The sequence below is a fragment of the Vulpes vulpes genome, chromosome 8, assembly GCF_048418805.1.
Source record: "Vulpes vulpes isolate BD-2025 chromosome 8, VulVul3, whole genome shotgun sequence".
Lineage (NCBI taxonomy): Eukaryota > Metazoa > Chordata > Mammalia > Carnivora > Canidae > Vulpes > Vulpes vulpes.
The window spans coordinates 91,459,077-91,476,236 of NC_132787.1; the positions used below are offsets into that span (position 1 = coordinate 91,459,077).

A 17,160-nucleotide genomic window follows, 5' to 3' on the forward strand; every position below is an offset into this window, starting at 1 on the left:
AAAAAATAATAAACTCCAGGCACACGCTGCAGGTCTAGGCAAGGTAGCAAGACAGGGAGTAGACAGGAAGAGATGGTTGCAAGGGGAGGCTCAACAAAACATCATGTCCTTGTTGACTGGCTGGAAACTAGAGATGGAGGGGACAGAGGTGGAGGATGGGAAAACTGGGAGGGTAGGCAAGCCTGGTTTCAAAACTTGTCCACCGGCAATGACAGGGACTCTATAAGCTGAAATGTCTTTTGGCAGTCCCAGATAAAATGAGGAGGTGAGGTTGGGATCAGGGATATGCAGCTGGGAGTCATCGAGAAAGAGGTCAGGGGTGCCTGGGTGGCTCAGCTGGTTAAGCCTCTGCCTTCGGCTCAGGTGGTGATCCCAGGGTCCTGGGATTGAGCACCATGTTGGGCTCCCAGCTCAATGGAGAATCTGCTTCTCCCTTACCCTCTCCCTCTGCCTCTACCCCTCCCCATTCCCCCACTCATGCTCTCTCTTTCTCAAATAAATAAATAAATATAATCTTTAAAAAAAGAGCGGTTATATGCAAAGCCATGAGACTGGTATAGATGGTGGATGGGATAAAAATATAAAGGAGTAAGGCGCTTTCTAGAATATCGAATCAGGCAAGAGAAAGCAGAACCACCAAAGGAAACCAATTAGCAATGCATTGAGAAAGAAGAGCAAATATTTCAGTCATAAAAGTCCAAGGAAAAAAAATTCTGAGATTTGGTGCCAGTAACCATAGGATGAGGCCTGAGGAAGAGCTGTGGTATGTGGCTAGAAGGACATCACTGGTCACCTCCATAGGGAAGTGGTTGTCCAATTTCGGGGTCAGGAGTCAAATTATGAGCACTGGAGGTGAGGGACCAGCCAGTAGGGAGAGGAAAATGGCCAGGTAAGCAAGGAGAGAGAGAGCCCTCACACAGGAGCAGCAGGGTCGACTGAGGGCTTTTCAGGGTAAGGGAAACTGTGCATGCGTGAAGTCAGAGGGGACCCCCAGGGAAGGGAGGATAGGGATGATGCCACTCACCTTCCTGCCCCTGGGATCAAACCCAAGGGCAGTCTCACGTACCTCTGCCCACTGCCGTTCCTACCACCCTCCTCTCTCTCACAGTGCAGTCCCTGTCAGCAAATGAGGAACCTTCGGCTTCCTGCGTCCTCGCCTTCAGACCAGCCCTTCACTCCTGGCTCTGGCACCCTGGAGTCCTAACTCTTTTTTACCGATTCATATCCCTCCTCCACTTCATTATTTCACTTCCTCAGGAAACCTTCTCAGAGAACTCCTTCTCACTGACAGCACAGATTTGTGGTTTTGTGGTTGTCGTAGATGGGTGAAGAGAGGGAGCGAGAGAAAGGAGAGATCCAGAGAGATACACTCCAAACAATCTCTGGTGGTAGGAATATGCTGTTTTTATGTTTCTATCTTACTTCCAGTTGTACTTCCTACTTCTCAAAAATGCTCACATACTGTTTCTGTAATCACAAGCTGAGAATTTATTCTACAGACGGCCCCGCGCCTGTGCAAAGTGAGACACTTGGCATGAGTACCTACATTGGCATCATTTGCAACAGCAAAAGATTAGAAGCGATCTAAATGCCCAACCACAGGGAAATCATGTGAGAGCTCTTTATGAACCAATATGGAAACATTCAAGACACAGGACAGTGTGTATAGAATGCTGTCATTTAGTCTAAAAAGAGAGGGGAGTGGTGACAGTATTTATTCATGTTTGCTTGTAATGTGGTTAAAGAAATTCAGGAAGAAGCAAAAGAAATGAACAATTATTACAGAGGTGGAAAAGAGGAACCATGCAAAATAGGGGGTGGGAGACAGACTTTTTGTTGTACATTCTTTGGGGGCGGGGAAAGGATTATCTTTTCTAAAAAAAACTCTTTTAAGAAGACTTTTTTAACAGCTTGCACTCCTCCAGAAGGGGAGAGTTCATCCCCACCCCCATTTTCAGCATGGAAGGGCTGATGTTCTGTGTGCCCGCTTACCGATTTATCTTCCTCTTCTGCTGAGATTTGATCACTGTGCTCTCTTCATCCCTCTTCTTCAGCACCTGGAAGTTGTACTCCAACTTCTCTTGGTTTAGCTGGTAAGTTGCTTTCATCTGCTGGAGCTGCTGCTCAAGAATCTAAAGTTTAATAACAATAATAATAATAATAATACTCACAGGCCTGGTATCCTTGGTTGTGCCTGAGCGTCCCTGATTCTTCCTACTGGCATCAGTTGTATCAGAGGAACCAGAGGCACAAGTGCCTCCACCTGAATTCTTAGAAAATCTGTCATCAGAGGCAAATGAAAGACAACAAGAAAAAATATCCACCGTTCAACTGCAAGCTTAAAGCCTATGTCCCTGAGGCACCTGGGTGGCTCAGTGGTTGAACATCTACTTTTGGCTCAGGTGTGGTCCCAGGGTCCTGGGATTGTAGGAAATGTGAAAAGTACAGTAAAGGAGAAAAGAGGAGAAGACATAGAAAGGGCAAGAAGAATTATTTAAACTCCACCTCCAAGAGGCATTTTCTGTCAACATATTGGCATGTTTCCTTCCAGTGTTCTTTACATACTGAGATCAAACCATAGCTACAATTTTATATTCCACTTTTCTCCCTTAATATTATAACAAAAAAAATTATAACAAGAATTTTCCACATTAGCTCTATCAATGTAATTTTAATGGTGTATAATATTTTTACATATAATAACTTATCATATATGAAATACTTATCATCCACCATACTATTTTATCATTTCCCTACCATTGTACATCTAGATTGTTTTGAGAATTCTCAATATCAGAAAACAGATTCTGGGAACAATCCTATATAAAACTTCCTGGGTATTTTTATTTCCTAAAGGTAGATTCTCAGAAGTAGACCAGGGACCTCCTTTTTCTCATAGCTTTGCAATAAGCCCCTATTACTAAGACAGCATTTCCCAAACCTGTCTGGCCACAGAACAGGTTTTATATTTATAACAAAGTGAGAGCACGTGAGTTACAAATGCAAGCCCTGGCACATGTTCACGCAAATTTCATTCTTGAAGGCAGATTATTATATAACACTAACTATGGAAATAGACTCTCTATTTTTCCTACATAATCACATCTTGAAAGGGGAAAAAAAAATCAGTGACTCACTTTGTTAGTTTTGTGAAACCACCACTAGTACCTCACCTAGCTGAACACAGTTTGCAAAACTCAACTAATTAGGCTGTGTCTTTTTCTTTGAGACCTGAAAGAACTCATATCTGAGCTGATTTTATATGCAAAACAACAAACAAAGAAACTCTGTCACCTGACTCTTCGCATTTGCATTTCTTTGCCTGTGCTTGTGGTTAATTATTTATTAACTGATTTTATTTTCTCTTGTGGAATGCACCTGCTCCTACTCTTTGCTAAAATAGGTTCCTAGGAGACTGACACATGGAAGGACTAGCAATGCAACGTGCACTGTGGGCTCACCATCTCTATGGGATCACGGATCAGCTGCTCCATCACCTCAGCTCTGATCCAAGACCACCCCCCACCCCCACCCCGGTGCCTCCGCAGTCACGATGCCACTAGGGATTTATTGGCAGCGCTGACAATGAAATTGCAGAACTAATAGTCTGGTAGTCTCACCCACCAGAGTCTACAGCAGACAGCTGCATGAATTATGTGATTCGTTATTTGTTGTCAACACCTTCTGCTCCAGATAATTTGGGGAATGGTGACTCTATTGTTAACTATTTCAGGGTTAAGTCTCAACAGACCACTGTCCTTGGTTGTCATACACTGAAGATAGTTTTTTAAATTTTAAGATTGTAATGGATTTTGTTAACCGTCTGTGCTTATTCTTCAATTTTCCAAAGATATTTTTGTGAAGTTGTACTTTACGTTCCCAAGATTCATGGTAAAACATCATGTTTGGGTTTTGTGAATAATTTATAAAGATTACAATCTATCTTGCCTCCGATGTTATGGTTACTGTAGGTGTTGATCACACCTTCCTGTTTTTCCTGCGTCAGTACAAGCCTCTCCATGCTACCTGCCCACACGCTCCAGAAAACCAGCTGCCATCATCCCCCAGACAGAATGGAAAATTAAAACAGCCTTTCCCCTGGCCCTGTGGGCTGACCTCAGAGATCCCACCAGGCCTTTTCACGGCCACTCTCAAGAACTGTATCTTGTTTATCTTTGTGTTTTACACAATGTAAGTTTGCAATACTTGTTAAATAAGTAACTTGGTTTTGATTTTTTGTGATTAATATTCTGGTAGTAAAGGTAACAGTCCCTAAAAGTTGAGCTAAACCATTTTACAACTTTAAAAGCACAAGTAGGACCTAAAATAAAAACATTGGCCTGCATCAAGAACTAAGTGTTTCTAGTAGTTTTATTTTGGGGTAGTGGGCAGGTGTGGCAAAATCCTTCTCGAATGCCTAAGGTTTACAGGCTTCTTTTTGCTCGTTAATAATGTCACCTTACTGGCAGTAAGCACTTGGAAAGTATGCATTCTTTTCCACTTTTTATACTTTACCCATCAAACCAAATCTATGTGTATTGGATCCTTCATATTTTTGTGGTTTGGAAAAATTTTAGTTGCATGTTTTAGAACTGATACAGTGCTATGAATTACTTAGGAAGAGAAAGCCTAATGTTGAGCTACATTCTTTATCTTCTTGACAAAAATTGATGCTATTTTGACTTTACTGTCTAGTGCGAGTACACCTAAGTGGCATTATGATAAAGTTCGATCTACTAAAATACCCCATGTACCGCAATATGGTAATCCCTGATTTGATTATCTGTTTCTAGTTAAATGTGGTACAGTATACTCCTGGTTTCCAATCTAACACAGGAAAGAACCATTGCGCACAGGAACTGCACACAGTTCCCCACTCTGAGTATCTCTGTCTGCCTGCCTCCCACATACTCATACTCCAACTGGGCAAAGGAAGCCAGGAGATGAGGGTCTCCCAGACTCTCTACCTCTCTGTCCCTTACCTCCCTAGTCTTACATCAGCCCTCGCCCTCAAAAATCTCCCTATATCCCAGAATTTTTTGGCTTTCTTCAAGCATTTGAGGATTAAATTAAGAACATGAAATTCTACTCCTACAACTTAATAGCAAAATAAGTAAATAAATAACTGATTAGAAGGACATACAAATTGCCAATGGATTTATGAAAAGGGACACTATTTATTAGGGAAATGCAAACCAAAACTACGATGAGATACCACCTCACACCTCTTAGGATATCTATTGTCAAAAACCTGGGTGGCTCAGTGGTTGAGCGTCTGCCTTCAGCTCAGGGCGTGAATCCCAGGACCTCCTCACTGGAACCTGCTTCTTCCTCTGCCTATGTCTCTGCCTCTTTCTCTGTGTCTCTCATGAATAAATAAATTAAATCTTAAAAAAAAAAATGACTACAAGTGCAGGCAAGGATATGGAGAAGGGAATTTCATACCCTGTTGGTGGGAATGCAAACTGATGCAGTCACTCTGGAAACAATATGGAGGTTCCTCAAATGATAAAATATAGAACTATCGTTTGTTCCAATAGTCCCACTTCTGGATACAGATCCAAAGGTACTGAGATCTGGATCTTGAAGAGATGTCTATACTCCCATGCTCATTGTGGCATAGTCACAACAGTCAAGATATAGAAACACCTAAATGTCCATCGATGGACTAATGGAGAATGAAAATGTGGTATAGGTATATTATGAAATCTTACTCAGCCTTAAAAAAGGACAATCTGCCATTTGCAACAACATGGATGGACATGGAGGACATTATACTAAGTGAGATAAGCCAAACACAAAAAGACAAATACTGCATGGTCTCTCACTTGTTTTGGGGATCTAGAACAATCAAACTCATAGGAGCGGAGAGTAGAATTTGCAACCAGAAGCTGCCAGGGGCTGGGGGAGGGGAAGCGGGGAGGTGTTGGTCAAAGGGCACAGAGTTTCAGTTACATGGAATGAATAAGTTCTAGGGATCTAACTGTACAACAGAAGGTCTTTGAGTGACAATGCTGTTATTGTATATTTGAAAATGTGTTAAGAGAGTAGATCTTATATTACATGCTCTTAACACAAAAGGAAAAACAAAACAACAAATAAAAGAAAATGAGTTTCCATTATTTCACTGTTTGAGGCCAATAGTGCATAGTTTGGTCCCATAAATTATCATACAACCAAAATAACTTAAGAAAGATCAACAATAGCCATTTTCATTAAAAGTGTAATGTATACAGCCCACATAAGCAGCGCTGCCCTCACAGACTTCCACTGTTCTTTGTCAGTGATTCTCATTTCCATGACATTAATATGAGAAAGGCCCAGGAAAATTATCAAGACTGGTAAGAATATTTGTAGTCTGGAGGGGCTTTAATTCAACCTTGCTACATAAAACCACAAGTCATAGGTCTTGAAATTCTACGAAAGGCTATGTGGAAAAGCTTTAGACTAACAAGTTTTTCTAGACAGAAACTGAAGTGAGTAGACAGTGCTGGAATATTAAGAGATAATTACATGACACCTAAATGTAATTAGAGATGAGCTTTTTTTAACTGACTTTGAGGCAGAGAATCCTAAGCTTGGAAAGAACTTTACAAACCAGAAAATCTAACCTCCTTCCACTGCAAGAATCCTTCCTCAGCATTGAAGACAGACACAGTCATGCAGCCTTTAAATACTTTATAAAAGACTCATTATTTTGTGGGATGACCCTTCTCTATATTGGATAGCTCTAACTATTAGAAAGTTCCTGATGGGGCACGTGGGTGGCCCAGTTGGTTCAGCGTCTGACTCTTGGTTTCAGCTCAGGTCATGATCTCAGGGTTGTGAGATGGAGCCCCATGTTGGGCCTTGTGCTCAACAGGGAGTCTGCTTGAGATACTCTCTTCTTCTCTCTCTCTGCCCCACCAGAGCACTCTCTCTCTCTCTCTCTCTCTCTCTCAAATCAATAAATCTTAAAAAAAAAAAAGTTATTTCTGATGGCAAGTTGGAATCAGCCTTACTGTGATGTCCAATCATCAGCCAGGGTCTGTTTGGAATATTAGGAATATAGACTATTGAGCCAGAAAGAGCTGGGTTTAAATCCAGGGCCCACCATTTGCCAGGTAAGTAGCCAGGTAAGTATATAAAATGTGGTCAGTGATTCCTCCCTTCCCTGTTAGTGTGAGGATTGGAGACACCGTGCCTTAAGTGCTTAGACACTCACTATATGGTAGCTGTTCTGCTTTGGCTCTCTGATACACTTAACTCACCCTGGGGATACCTTCCCTTTACCCAACTAAAATGTCCAATCCTCTCAATGATTCCTCAGGTCACAGTTTCCTGAGGGTTTTTTTTTTTTTTTTTTTAGCAGTTCTTCATGGTTTATTAAAAAATGAATTCCTCCACATTTATATTGTACATGAGCTCCTTCAGATATGATCACTTGAAAGCAAGCAGATAATGAATACATATCTGTTGAGTGGACTAACTCTAGAACATTCTGGGCAGTCACCAAGGATAAAACATGCCCGGGTACTCTCTGCTCTGCTACCCAGAGACCGAGCAACAAGTCAGACCTGCACGTCCTGCTCCAGCTTGATCTTGATCATGTTGTACTCTTCCCAGTCCCATATCCTCTGCTTGTTCAGCTGTTTCTCGTAGTCCTCTACTTTCTTGATGCGGTTCATAAGATACTCCAGCTGAAGGCACAGGAAGACCAGGGGAAAGTCAGCCCTGTCCCTGCCCTGACTCAATCCTTCAGGTGGCATGACAAGTGTGACACAGGGAAGGATCTCAAAGTGTTATGAGTTCCTTGGCTCTCAGAAGAGAGCCCCAAGGCTTTGTATTGTTTCTCTTCTTCTGGAGCTTCCTTATTTGAGAAACTCCAAGAGGAATGCTCCATTAAGAAATTAGGCATGGGCCCTGCGGTCAGACATTTGTATTTCTAAAACAAAACAAAACAAAACCCATTGGATCTTGGTCAAGCTATTCTTTGTTTTTTGTGTCTCTGAAGGAAAGTGATAACCCCACACCCCTTGAAACATCTTAAAACATTCGTGGCTGGGGTAGATGCCTAGGAACAAAGAAGAGAGTGACAGGACTATGGGAACCCCAGTGAGCTGCAAAGGAAGGTCACCAGAGACAAATGTCACCACCAGAGGCAGCAACCATCTGCAAGGCCACACTGACTAACCATGAAGTGAGGTAGTAAATGTCTGCCATGGCAATCCTCCCCAAGATACAAAAAGGCTAGCAAATTCAGTCACAGTAGATATTGCCCTAGATCCATGGATCACCTTGACACACCTCCACCCCCTCCACCACCCACCACCCTTTTACCTCTTTGGCATTGTGAGCCTGCAGGGCCCGCTCCCATTTCTTCTTATTACTGGTCAGCAGTTCTTGCCGTTCTATCTCAAATGCTTTCTAGGACCAAGAAGGAAGAGGGCTCTTGTGTCTGTTTTGATTGGGCAGGTCCCACAGTATGAAAGAACTCCTAAGTTATTGCACAAGTGCCACGTACCAATCATATAGTCAAAGTCAAATCCAAATGCAAACTTGCCAAGTTTCATTCAACCAAATGGCTATGGAAGGAGTTACACGGAAATCAGGGTTATGAAGTCTGGCCTCCCCGCAGATTTAGAGAGGAAATGTGCCAACTGTCCTGTGGCTCAGTCAGTATCAGAGGAGGGAGCTGGAGGAAGGCCAGTGCCTTTGATAGCAGTTACAGGGCAAGCCCTGGCATATGATTCAATCATGCCTAGGGCTGCTGCGTTGCTATGGTTGGGGTTCCCACAAAACAAAGGAACACGTTGGTCATGAAAGGTAGGCCCGGGAATGTGGAAATGAGTCTATAATAATAATCCAGAGAGGTCCCCACCTTCTTGGCTCCCTTCCATTTTGGAAAGGCTGTTTCAATCTTAATCCTTAACATTTCATTCAAATTCAAAGTATGGATTCCTGAACTTGTTTGGCACTTGAGTTTCCCATGCCCCCACCTGTCTGCCATAAATACAACAAATAAAAGCTCACATACCCCCTTCTCGACTCTTCTTATCCTTACCCTTACATGGTTTTATTTTCTTTCAAAGCACTTATTGCCACCTGTCCAAGTATATATTTAGTAGTTTATCTGTTTATTGTCTAGCTGTCTCCTGCTGGAATACAGATTCCATCGAGGACTTTGTTTTGTTCATGGCTGTATCCCCAGCCCCTGGTACAGTGCTTGGCACATAGTAGACACTTGATGAATATTTGTTGGGTGAGTGAATGAATGGGTAAATAAATTACAGGGCAGAAGCCAGATGACAAGACATCTGGGACCCTCTGTAGATGCTCTGGACAGACCTGGACCTCCTCCCAGGGGCCCTACATGGGTAGAAGGCAGTTTTTTCACACCCTGTTACCTCAATGTAACTGAGCTCCTGACGAAAGGTTTTCATTACGTTCTTGACTTGTTCTTCCATCCTCTCTAGGAGCAGGCAAATGTCATCTGACTGTTTCTTCAAATCCTTCACATACTGGTCATCTTTTGTTTTTAACTCCTAGAAAAGAATACGTCAAAGGCTGGTCACAAACTGAGACAGAAGCAAGAAGTGTCAAGCATACTCCACCTGGACCTCTTTCTTCAGGACCCGCAAACACTGAAATTGCAACTATACAAAGCGAAAATGGCTTCAGAAGAATCGGAGGACACCCAGGGAGAAGGCACAGGGAGATGGAGCAGAATGGCCTCAGCCCGGGGCAAAGCCTGAAGGAGCAGCAGGAGGCCAAACCCTGCAGGACTACTTGCCCCAAGGCTCCTTGTACACTCCCAGACAGCCTAGGGCACCCCAGCTGAGCAATGACTAGTCAACATGGGAACATACATACCGCAGACTAAACTCCATTGCTTAACTGAAAACATAAAATCTGAAACAGCATTTGCTATGAACATCCATCTTTCCAAGGTGACCAGCGATTCTAAAATTACTAAAGCTTTTCCTTCAGGCTGAATTTATTGCTGTGCAATACTCTGAGGAATGAAGCTAGGCCTCCACTTTTTCCACTAAGGGGAGCAAACCAATAGGCCAGTCAGATGCCCCAGCCCTCAAGGCAGGGATGGCAGGGGTGGGGCCGGGAGTCTTGCCTGCTGTAACTCGCTGATAAGCTTATTCTTGTCTTCTATTAGCGCAGCGCAGTGCACTTGCTGGGTGCTAAGCACGTCCCACAGGTCCTGGGGGATTCTCTTCTGTCTGCCCTCCTCCCACTTGGCGGTGATTTCATCAAATTTGTCCTGGCTGGTCTTGACTTCATTCTCCAGCTTTTCAAGTCTGCGAATAAAAACACACTGGCCAGGCCAGCCCAGTTCTGGATGCCGCCTCCTGCTGGAGTAGGGCAGGTTCTCAAGAGTCTGAAATACAAGGCCCAGGGACTGAGCACCACCTTCAGATGCCCTCACTCAAAACCATGCGGGGCTCTGAGAGATCTTGAAGCTTAATGACGGACTGGCAGTAAGGAGACCGAATAAATTAAGTGACACGGTACAAAAGCAAATCAACCTCAAAGCTATACCTACTTGGACGTGCACACACACATGAAGATCAAGAGTCAATTTGCCACCTACTTCTGTGACAAGCTAGATGACTCCAGTGATCGAGGCCTGACTTTGCTACTTACTGACTCAACTTTAGACAACTCCCTGACTCTCTGCAAGCTGCATTTTTCTCCTCTGTAAGAGGGAGAGGATGAAAGCATCTACTTTCAGATGGCTGCTGTCAGAGTTAAGTGAGATAATGCTCAGCACGGCAGTGCTTTATGAACACGGTACTCATAATATTTTTGGTGATCAACGTGAGTTCAGGTGTGTGGCCGCTCCTCCCCCAAATGATCAATAAATGACCGTGGGGACATTTTACAAATAAGGAAACTCCACTATTAAGCAATGGAAAATCGGCATGGCCTTTCCAGAAATTCCAAAGAGACTCTGTGATGGAGTGAACTGAGGAGGGTGTACCAGACTGCTGAAGGGAGGCGTGAGGATGAGAGCCCCCTCCCAAGCACGGAGAACGGCTGCTAAGACAGATGCCGGGATTCTCTTCCTACCTGAATAGACTGTCATTCTAGGAGACTGCTTCCCAGCAAGAGCGCCAAGCCCTGCAGGGTAGGAGTCACCACTTAACCTCGAGCTCCCTTCTTTCCTTCTCGCTTCCCTTCCCAGCTGGAACACAGAGTACAGTTTATAATTCACTTGCCTTTTTTCCTCAAAAAATGAAAAATGGACCGGTCATCTTCCTAAAGCCCACATTTATGTTGTAACTCTGACATTTAAGAGCTTGGGTTTTTCCTCGGAGGTTCTGGAACAAGGCCTAACTCCTTGGTGTGCCTGGGAAATTAGCCCATTCGGTTCTGCGTACAGCTGTCAGCGGGCAGTGGGAAGTTGCAAGAATAAAGTCACCAATTGCGTGCTGGTAAAGGTAGTAAAAATGCTGAAAGAATTACTTATGCTGAACAACTAAAAATACTGTTAATATCGTGCTGTTGAGGAGATAAGCTAAAATGGCTCAATGAGCTAAATGAGCTAAAGTGGGAGAACAACTAAAAATATTGTTAATATCGTGCTGTTACAGAAATGAGCTGAAATGGCCAAGTGAGGAAAGGGGGAAGGAGGGAGGAAGGCAAGGAAGGAAGGAAGGGATTCCTAAGGAGCAATCAGGGGATTCTACTAGAGTAAATGTGACACAGGCACCTTCCAACAGGTGGGGAGGGTTGAGGGATCCACGGAAGAGATATCTTCCATCCCCCAGGCTGCAGAGCAGGGCTTCCTCACCTCTGCCGCTTTATCTCCTCTTCTTCCACTCTCCTGTGGATCTCTCTGATATCTGTAGCTACCTGGATGTTTGTCACCAACTCAGTGCCACAGAGCAGCAGTTTAGCCAATTTCTGAAAACAAGTAAGTTATGACGTTAGAGGGACGCCTGGGTGGCTCAGTCGGTTAAGGTCTGCCTTTGGCTCAGGTCATGATCCCAGGGTCCTGGGATCGAACTCTGAGTTGGGCTTCTGCTCAGCGGGCAGCCTGCTTCTCCCTTTCCCTCTGCCTCTCCCCTCGCTCATGTTCTCTCTCACGCACTCACTCTCTCCAATAAATAAATAAAATCTTTAAAAAAAAAAGATTTTATGAAGCTAGAAACATTTTGTACAACTGTCTGTAGCTGTTCTAGCCAGCCAAGTGGGAATAAAAGCTTAAGACTCACTTAACAGTAGCCCGTATTTGGCAATTCATTCCCACCAGGGGATGTTGGCGATGTGATATCAGAGCTTACAATTTAATAGCACATGTGATTCTTTTTTTTTTTTTAAAGATTTTATTTATTTATTCATGACAGAGAGAGAGAGAGGCAGAGACACAGGCAGAGGGAGAAGCAGGCTCCATGCAGGGAGCCTGACATGGGACTCCATCCTGGGACTCCAGGATCACACCCTGGGCTGAAGGCAGCACTAAACTGCTGAGCCACCAGGGCTGCCCACACATGTGATTCTGAAGGTACTTTGGTCTATTCTTGTTAGAGTAGGGATCAGCCAAGCAGCACACTGGCAGGTACTCTAAGTACGTCTTGGCACTTGCCCCCATCGACCCTCCAAGTTGCTGACACCACCAAGAGCCTTTCTGAGAATTTAGTGGGTGAGATGAGGCAGAGATAATGGCAATCATCCTCCAACATCCATTCCTCCTCCTCTTCTTTGAGGGTCAGAACCCCCAATTTTAACTGGACATTTGACCTTCCAAAATGGATATTACTCCCCAACCTCCTTTGCAGCTTGAATACAGTCTGATCAATAGAACATGAGCAGAAGTGACGTGTGCCACTTCTGAATTGTGTGTTGAAGGGAAAACGTGTGCCCTCTGCTGCCCCATGTCCCCCTTCTCCCAGGTGGGCTTGTGGTGCTCTGCTGTGACGCGGTGAGCAGATGAAAGCCACATAAGGAAAGGCAGAAGGAGATGAGGTCCCCGGCATCGACGAGCCCCCATATCAGCCCTGGACAGTGTATGTATGCTCTGAACTACTAAGTAAGCCAGAGGACAAAGCGTCTATGTTATTTAAGCAAACATTACATGGGCTCTTCTCTCCCTTAATGACTCAGCAGTTTTGCTATTGGCACCCCCCTTCTAAATCCCTCCCTGGGGCCCCATGGGTGGCTTAGTCAGTTAAGCGGCTACCTTCAGCTGAGGTTATGATCTCAGGGGCCTGGAACTGAGCCCCACATATCAAGCTCCCAGCTCAGTGGCGAGTCTGCTTCTCCCTCTGCCCCTCCCTACCCCCACTCATGCACTCACGCTCTCGCATTTTCTCTGTCAAATAAATAAATAAAATCGTTAATAAATAAATAAATCCCTCTTTGAACCCCACACTCAAGTGTCTTCACTCCTGGCCTTTGGGCGATGACATGATTTCAACAAATGTTCAAGTATCCTGAGGCTATGTCTAAGGTTTTCCAAGTCTGTTTTGGAATTTACAAATTCTCCAGCTCTCAAATTGTTTCTGAACAAAGAAGCTATAAACATCTCTGTACAAAGGAGTCACTGAAACGATCAGAGATTCTATTTCATCTCACCCTTCTAAGGACATGTGGAAATGCAGTTTTAATGAATACAGAACTGGAGCCTTAACCCAGATATCCAGGGTACTCCAGACTTTTTTAAATGGCTATAGTTTTAGCACTTGTACCAAATGGTTTTACATGCCTAAGGAAGTAAAGCCTTTCCTGTCACATTTGAGTAATATTCTGTTTTCTGCTCAATGTGAACATCAGAAATTTCTGAATCAAGTATTTCAAACTCAGAGTAAAATTGAAAATATTACAGTCATCAACACACCAACACAGGAAAAGATAAAACTTCACTTTCAGATGATATGATCATATATGCAAAAAAATAAACACACAAACAAAAGAAACCACAGGACAACTATTAGAATTAACAAGTGAATTTGACAAAGTTGCTGATTATCAAGTCAATATACAAAAACCAATTGTACTTTTGTATATCACAATAAACACTTATAACCTCTACACAAAGTGTGAGACATTGCTGGGCAAAATTAAAGAATACCTAAATAAATGGAGGGATATTTTATACTCATGGATTGTAAATCAAATTGGTAAAAGATAGTCTCTCCTAAATTGATCTATAGGTTCAATTCGACCTCAATTAAAGTTCCAGCAGAGGGTGCCTGGGTGGCTCACGGGTTAAGTGGTTGACTCTTGATTTCATCTCAGGTCATGATCGCAGGATCTGGGATGGAGCTGGCAACAGGCTCCATGCTCAGCAGGGAGTCTACTTGAAGGTGCTCTCTCTCTCCCTATCCCCCTCCCCTCCACACACACCCACTCCACTCTCTATATATATTAATAGATAGATAGATAGATAGATAGATAGATAGATAGATAGATAGATAATAGATAGATAGATAGATAGATAGATAGATAGATAGATAGATAGATGATAGATAGATAGATAGATAGATAGATAGATAGATAGATTTTTAAATCCCAGCAAGCTTTTTGGTGGAAACCGACAAGCTGATTGTTAAGTTTATATGGAAATGCAAAGGGTCAAGGATAGCCAAGGCAATCTTGAAGAACCACAAAATTGAAGGATCTACGCTACCAGATGTCAATACCTGTCACAAGGCCACAGCAACTAAAATAGTATGGAATTGGTGGAAAGTCAGAGAAACAGACCAATAGAACAGAATAGAGAATCTAGAAACAAATCAACATATGGGATCATTTGATTCACAACAAAGGTTTGTTGCAGTGCAGTGGGGAAAGGATGATCTTCTCAATAAATGGTGCCAGGTCAATTAAAAATCCACATACAAAGCAGTGAATCTTAAGCCTTACCTTTACACCACACACAAAAATCAATTCGAGATAGATTACAGAGAGAAATGTAAGTGACAGAACAATAAAGCTTCTAAGAGAAAACTTGGAAGAGTATCTTTATAAAATTGGAGCAAGATTCAATAGGAAATGAATCACCAATTTAAAAATGATTGATCAGGTGCAGGGCCAAGGACAGTGGCCCTTCCTGTCCAAGTCTTAGGGTACAACTGGTTATTAATATCTTGATATTGAGGAAGGTAAGCATTTGGTTTGTATATATTTCTTTTCCATGCCAACAATTTATGCATCCTAAATGAAAGGAAGCTCGAAAAGCTCCTATGAAAACAACATTATCTCCTTGGAGCAACTCAATGAGTGCTCCAGATGAACTATGTATCAGAATTTTCAAGACCACAGCAGTGGAAACTATAACAGTAGGTTTCAGATTATATACACTATCCTTTTTATCCTACCCAGCAATGCTCAGAGATCATTGACACTTTGAGGAAGTAATCCCAGTACAGACAGATGGCATGATTCGTCTACTTCACAGTGAGCCCCAGATCTGGACCAAGAACACACTGCAGCTTAGTACTTTTTCCGCCTCCATAAAGTATCTTGTCCTTGACACAGTACCATACAATTTACTCAAGTGTCTCTATATATCTCAATGCTCTATAATGACATTTCAGTAACTTGAGTATTTTTTTCTCCCTGTAAGTGCACTTCAATTTCTGCCAGAAATGATCTCTCTCCTCTCTGCTTTTATAAGTCTCACCTATTTTTCCAAGATGCAGCTCAAATCCCACATTCTCCATGTAACCTTCCAGCATCAGGCCCATTTGGGCAGCCCTCACTGCCTATGATATTCATTTAGCAATTAATTAAATGCAGCACTTGGCCAGTTCTGCTGACTGTTTGGAACTGCTGTTCATTCTCTCTCCTGTTCCAAGTCCTTTATTAACATCCTAGGAACCCTGTCGTTGCCACGGGAGAGCAATCAATGACTTTTTTTTTTTTAAGTGTTATTGAGTATAAGCTTTGCACTACTCCACAGGTGTATGGAAAGATTCTCACTCTCACAGATCTTACCACTCCACTGGGGACACTACAGACACACATATATGAAGTCCTACAAGGGAGAAAACAGTCTAAAATGAAATGTGTGGCACAGAGAAATATTTGGTGTGTGAATTAAAGGAGCCTGGCAGCAGAGGAATCATGGACTTGAAGTCCTCTCAAGTTGGGACTTGAGATGGTCTTGAAGTATGGGAAGGCAACCTGATGACCAGAGAGAAGAAGAGAAAGGTAGAGGAGAAATGGGAGGAGGAGAAGGGAGAGACTTGGCATTCCAGAGGATCAGAGGCACACACCAGGAAGAGTGGACCCCACTGGAGGTGAGTAAGCAGATCAGCCATGCCAGAGCCAAGGCCCAAGGTAGGTATTGATGGCAGAGAAGACTGAAGTTAGGACAGGAACAGGAGACCCTGAATGGGCAACTTAATCCTTTGGACTTGATCCAATGAATAGTCGTCCATAGGATGAAATGAAAGCTCACTCCTAGAGAGCTCTCAAAATGGGAAATATTTAAATTTACTTCTGCCTAAAGGCAGGAACATAGAATCTCTCATGAGATTCTTCTGGTCTAAGTACAAAAACTATGACTTCAGACCCAGCTCCTTAGTGTCACAGGCTGACCTGTCCTCCACCCAGCTCATACCAGTCTGCTTTCTTCTTTCTGCTTGGAGCTCTTGCTTTGATCTTCCTCACTCTCTTTCTTCCCATCTAAATATTCTCCAAGCGCTTCCCTGTGATGGAAAAAAGTAGAGAAACTAACGTTATTTCTAGTATGTAGATTCTATGTTTAGAGTTTCCATAGTACATCACATCATAATACAAAAATACATCCCATATGGATAAAAATTTAAGTATAAAAAACACAATCATAAAAACACTAGAAGTAAATACAGGAGAGAATCTTAGAATAAGACCAAAGCTAAGGGGTAAAAAAAAGATTGACTTTAGTTCTTAAAATTTAAAACTACTCCTTGAAAGTCAAGGGATAAACTTGTAAAAGATACTTGACAAAATGTTGCCATCTAGAAAATAGAACAGGCTCCTTCAAATCAATACAAAAAAGACAATATCAATTAGAAAAACGGACAAAGGATGTGGACTGGCAATTTACAGAAGAAATACAACAGGCAAATAGACATTTAAAAATACATTTGGGCAGCCCGGGTGGCTCGGCGGTTTAGCGCCACCTTTGGCCTAGGTTGTGATCCTGGGGACCTGGAATCAAGGCCCAAGTCGGGC

The 17,160-nt window shown here is 42.9% G+C and overlaps 1 protein-coding gene across 5 annotated transcripts in view; it reads right to left on the reverse strand.

The window, feature by feature from the left end:
• Nucleotides 1–17,160, reverse strand: part of DRC1 (dynein regulatory complex subunit 1) — a 44,542-nt gene that overhangs the window by 17,938 nt on the left and 9,444 nt on the right. For 3 of the 5 annotated variants that reach the window (XM_072767473.1, XM_025983968.2, XM_025983967.2), the window contains exons 2-8: nt 16,565–16,652; nt 11,789–11,901; nt 10,109–10,292; nt 9,387–9,524; nt 8,320–8,406; nt 7,557–7,679; nt 1,993–2,132 (exon numbers count right to left, since the gene is read on the reverse strand). In XM_072767473.1, the coding sequence (XP_072623574.1) occupies nt 1,993–2,132; nt 7,557–7,679; nt 8,320–8,406; nt 9,387–9,524; nt 10,109–10,292; nt 11,789–11,901; nt 16,565–16,652 (873 nt within the window). Of the gene's footprint in view, nt 1–1,992; nt 2,133–7,556; nt 7,680–8,319; nt 8,407–9,386; nt 9,525–10,108; nt 10,293–11,788; nt 11,902–16,542; nt 16,653–17,160 lie in introns of all 5 variants that reach the window. The other 2 variants (XM_072767475.1, XM_072767474.1) reach the window with 1 other exon arrangement.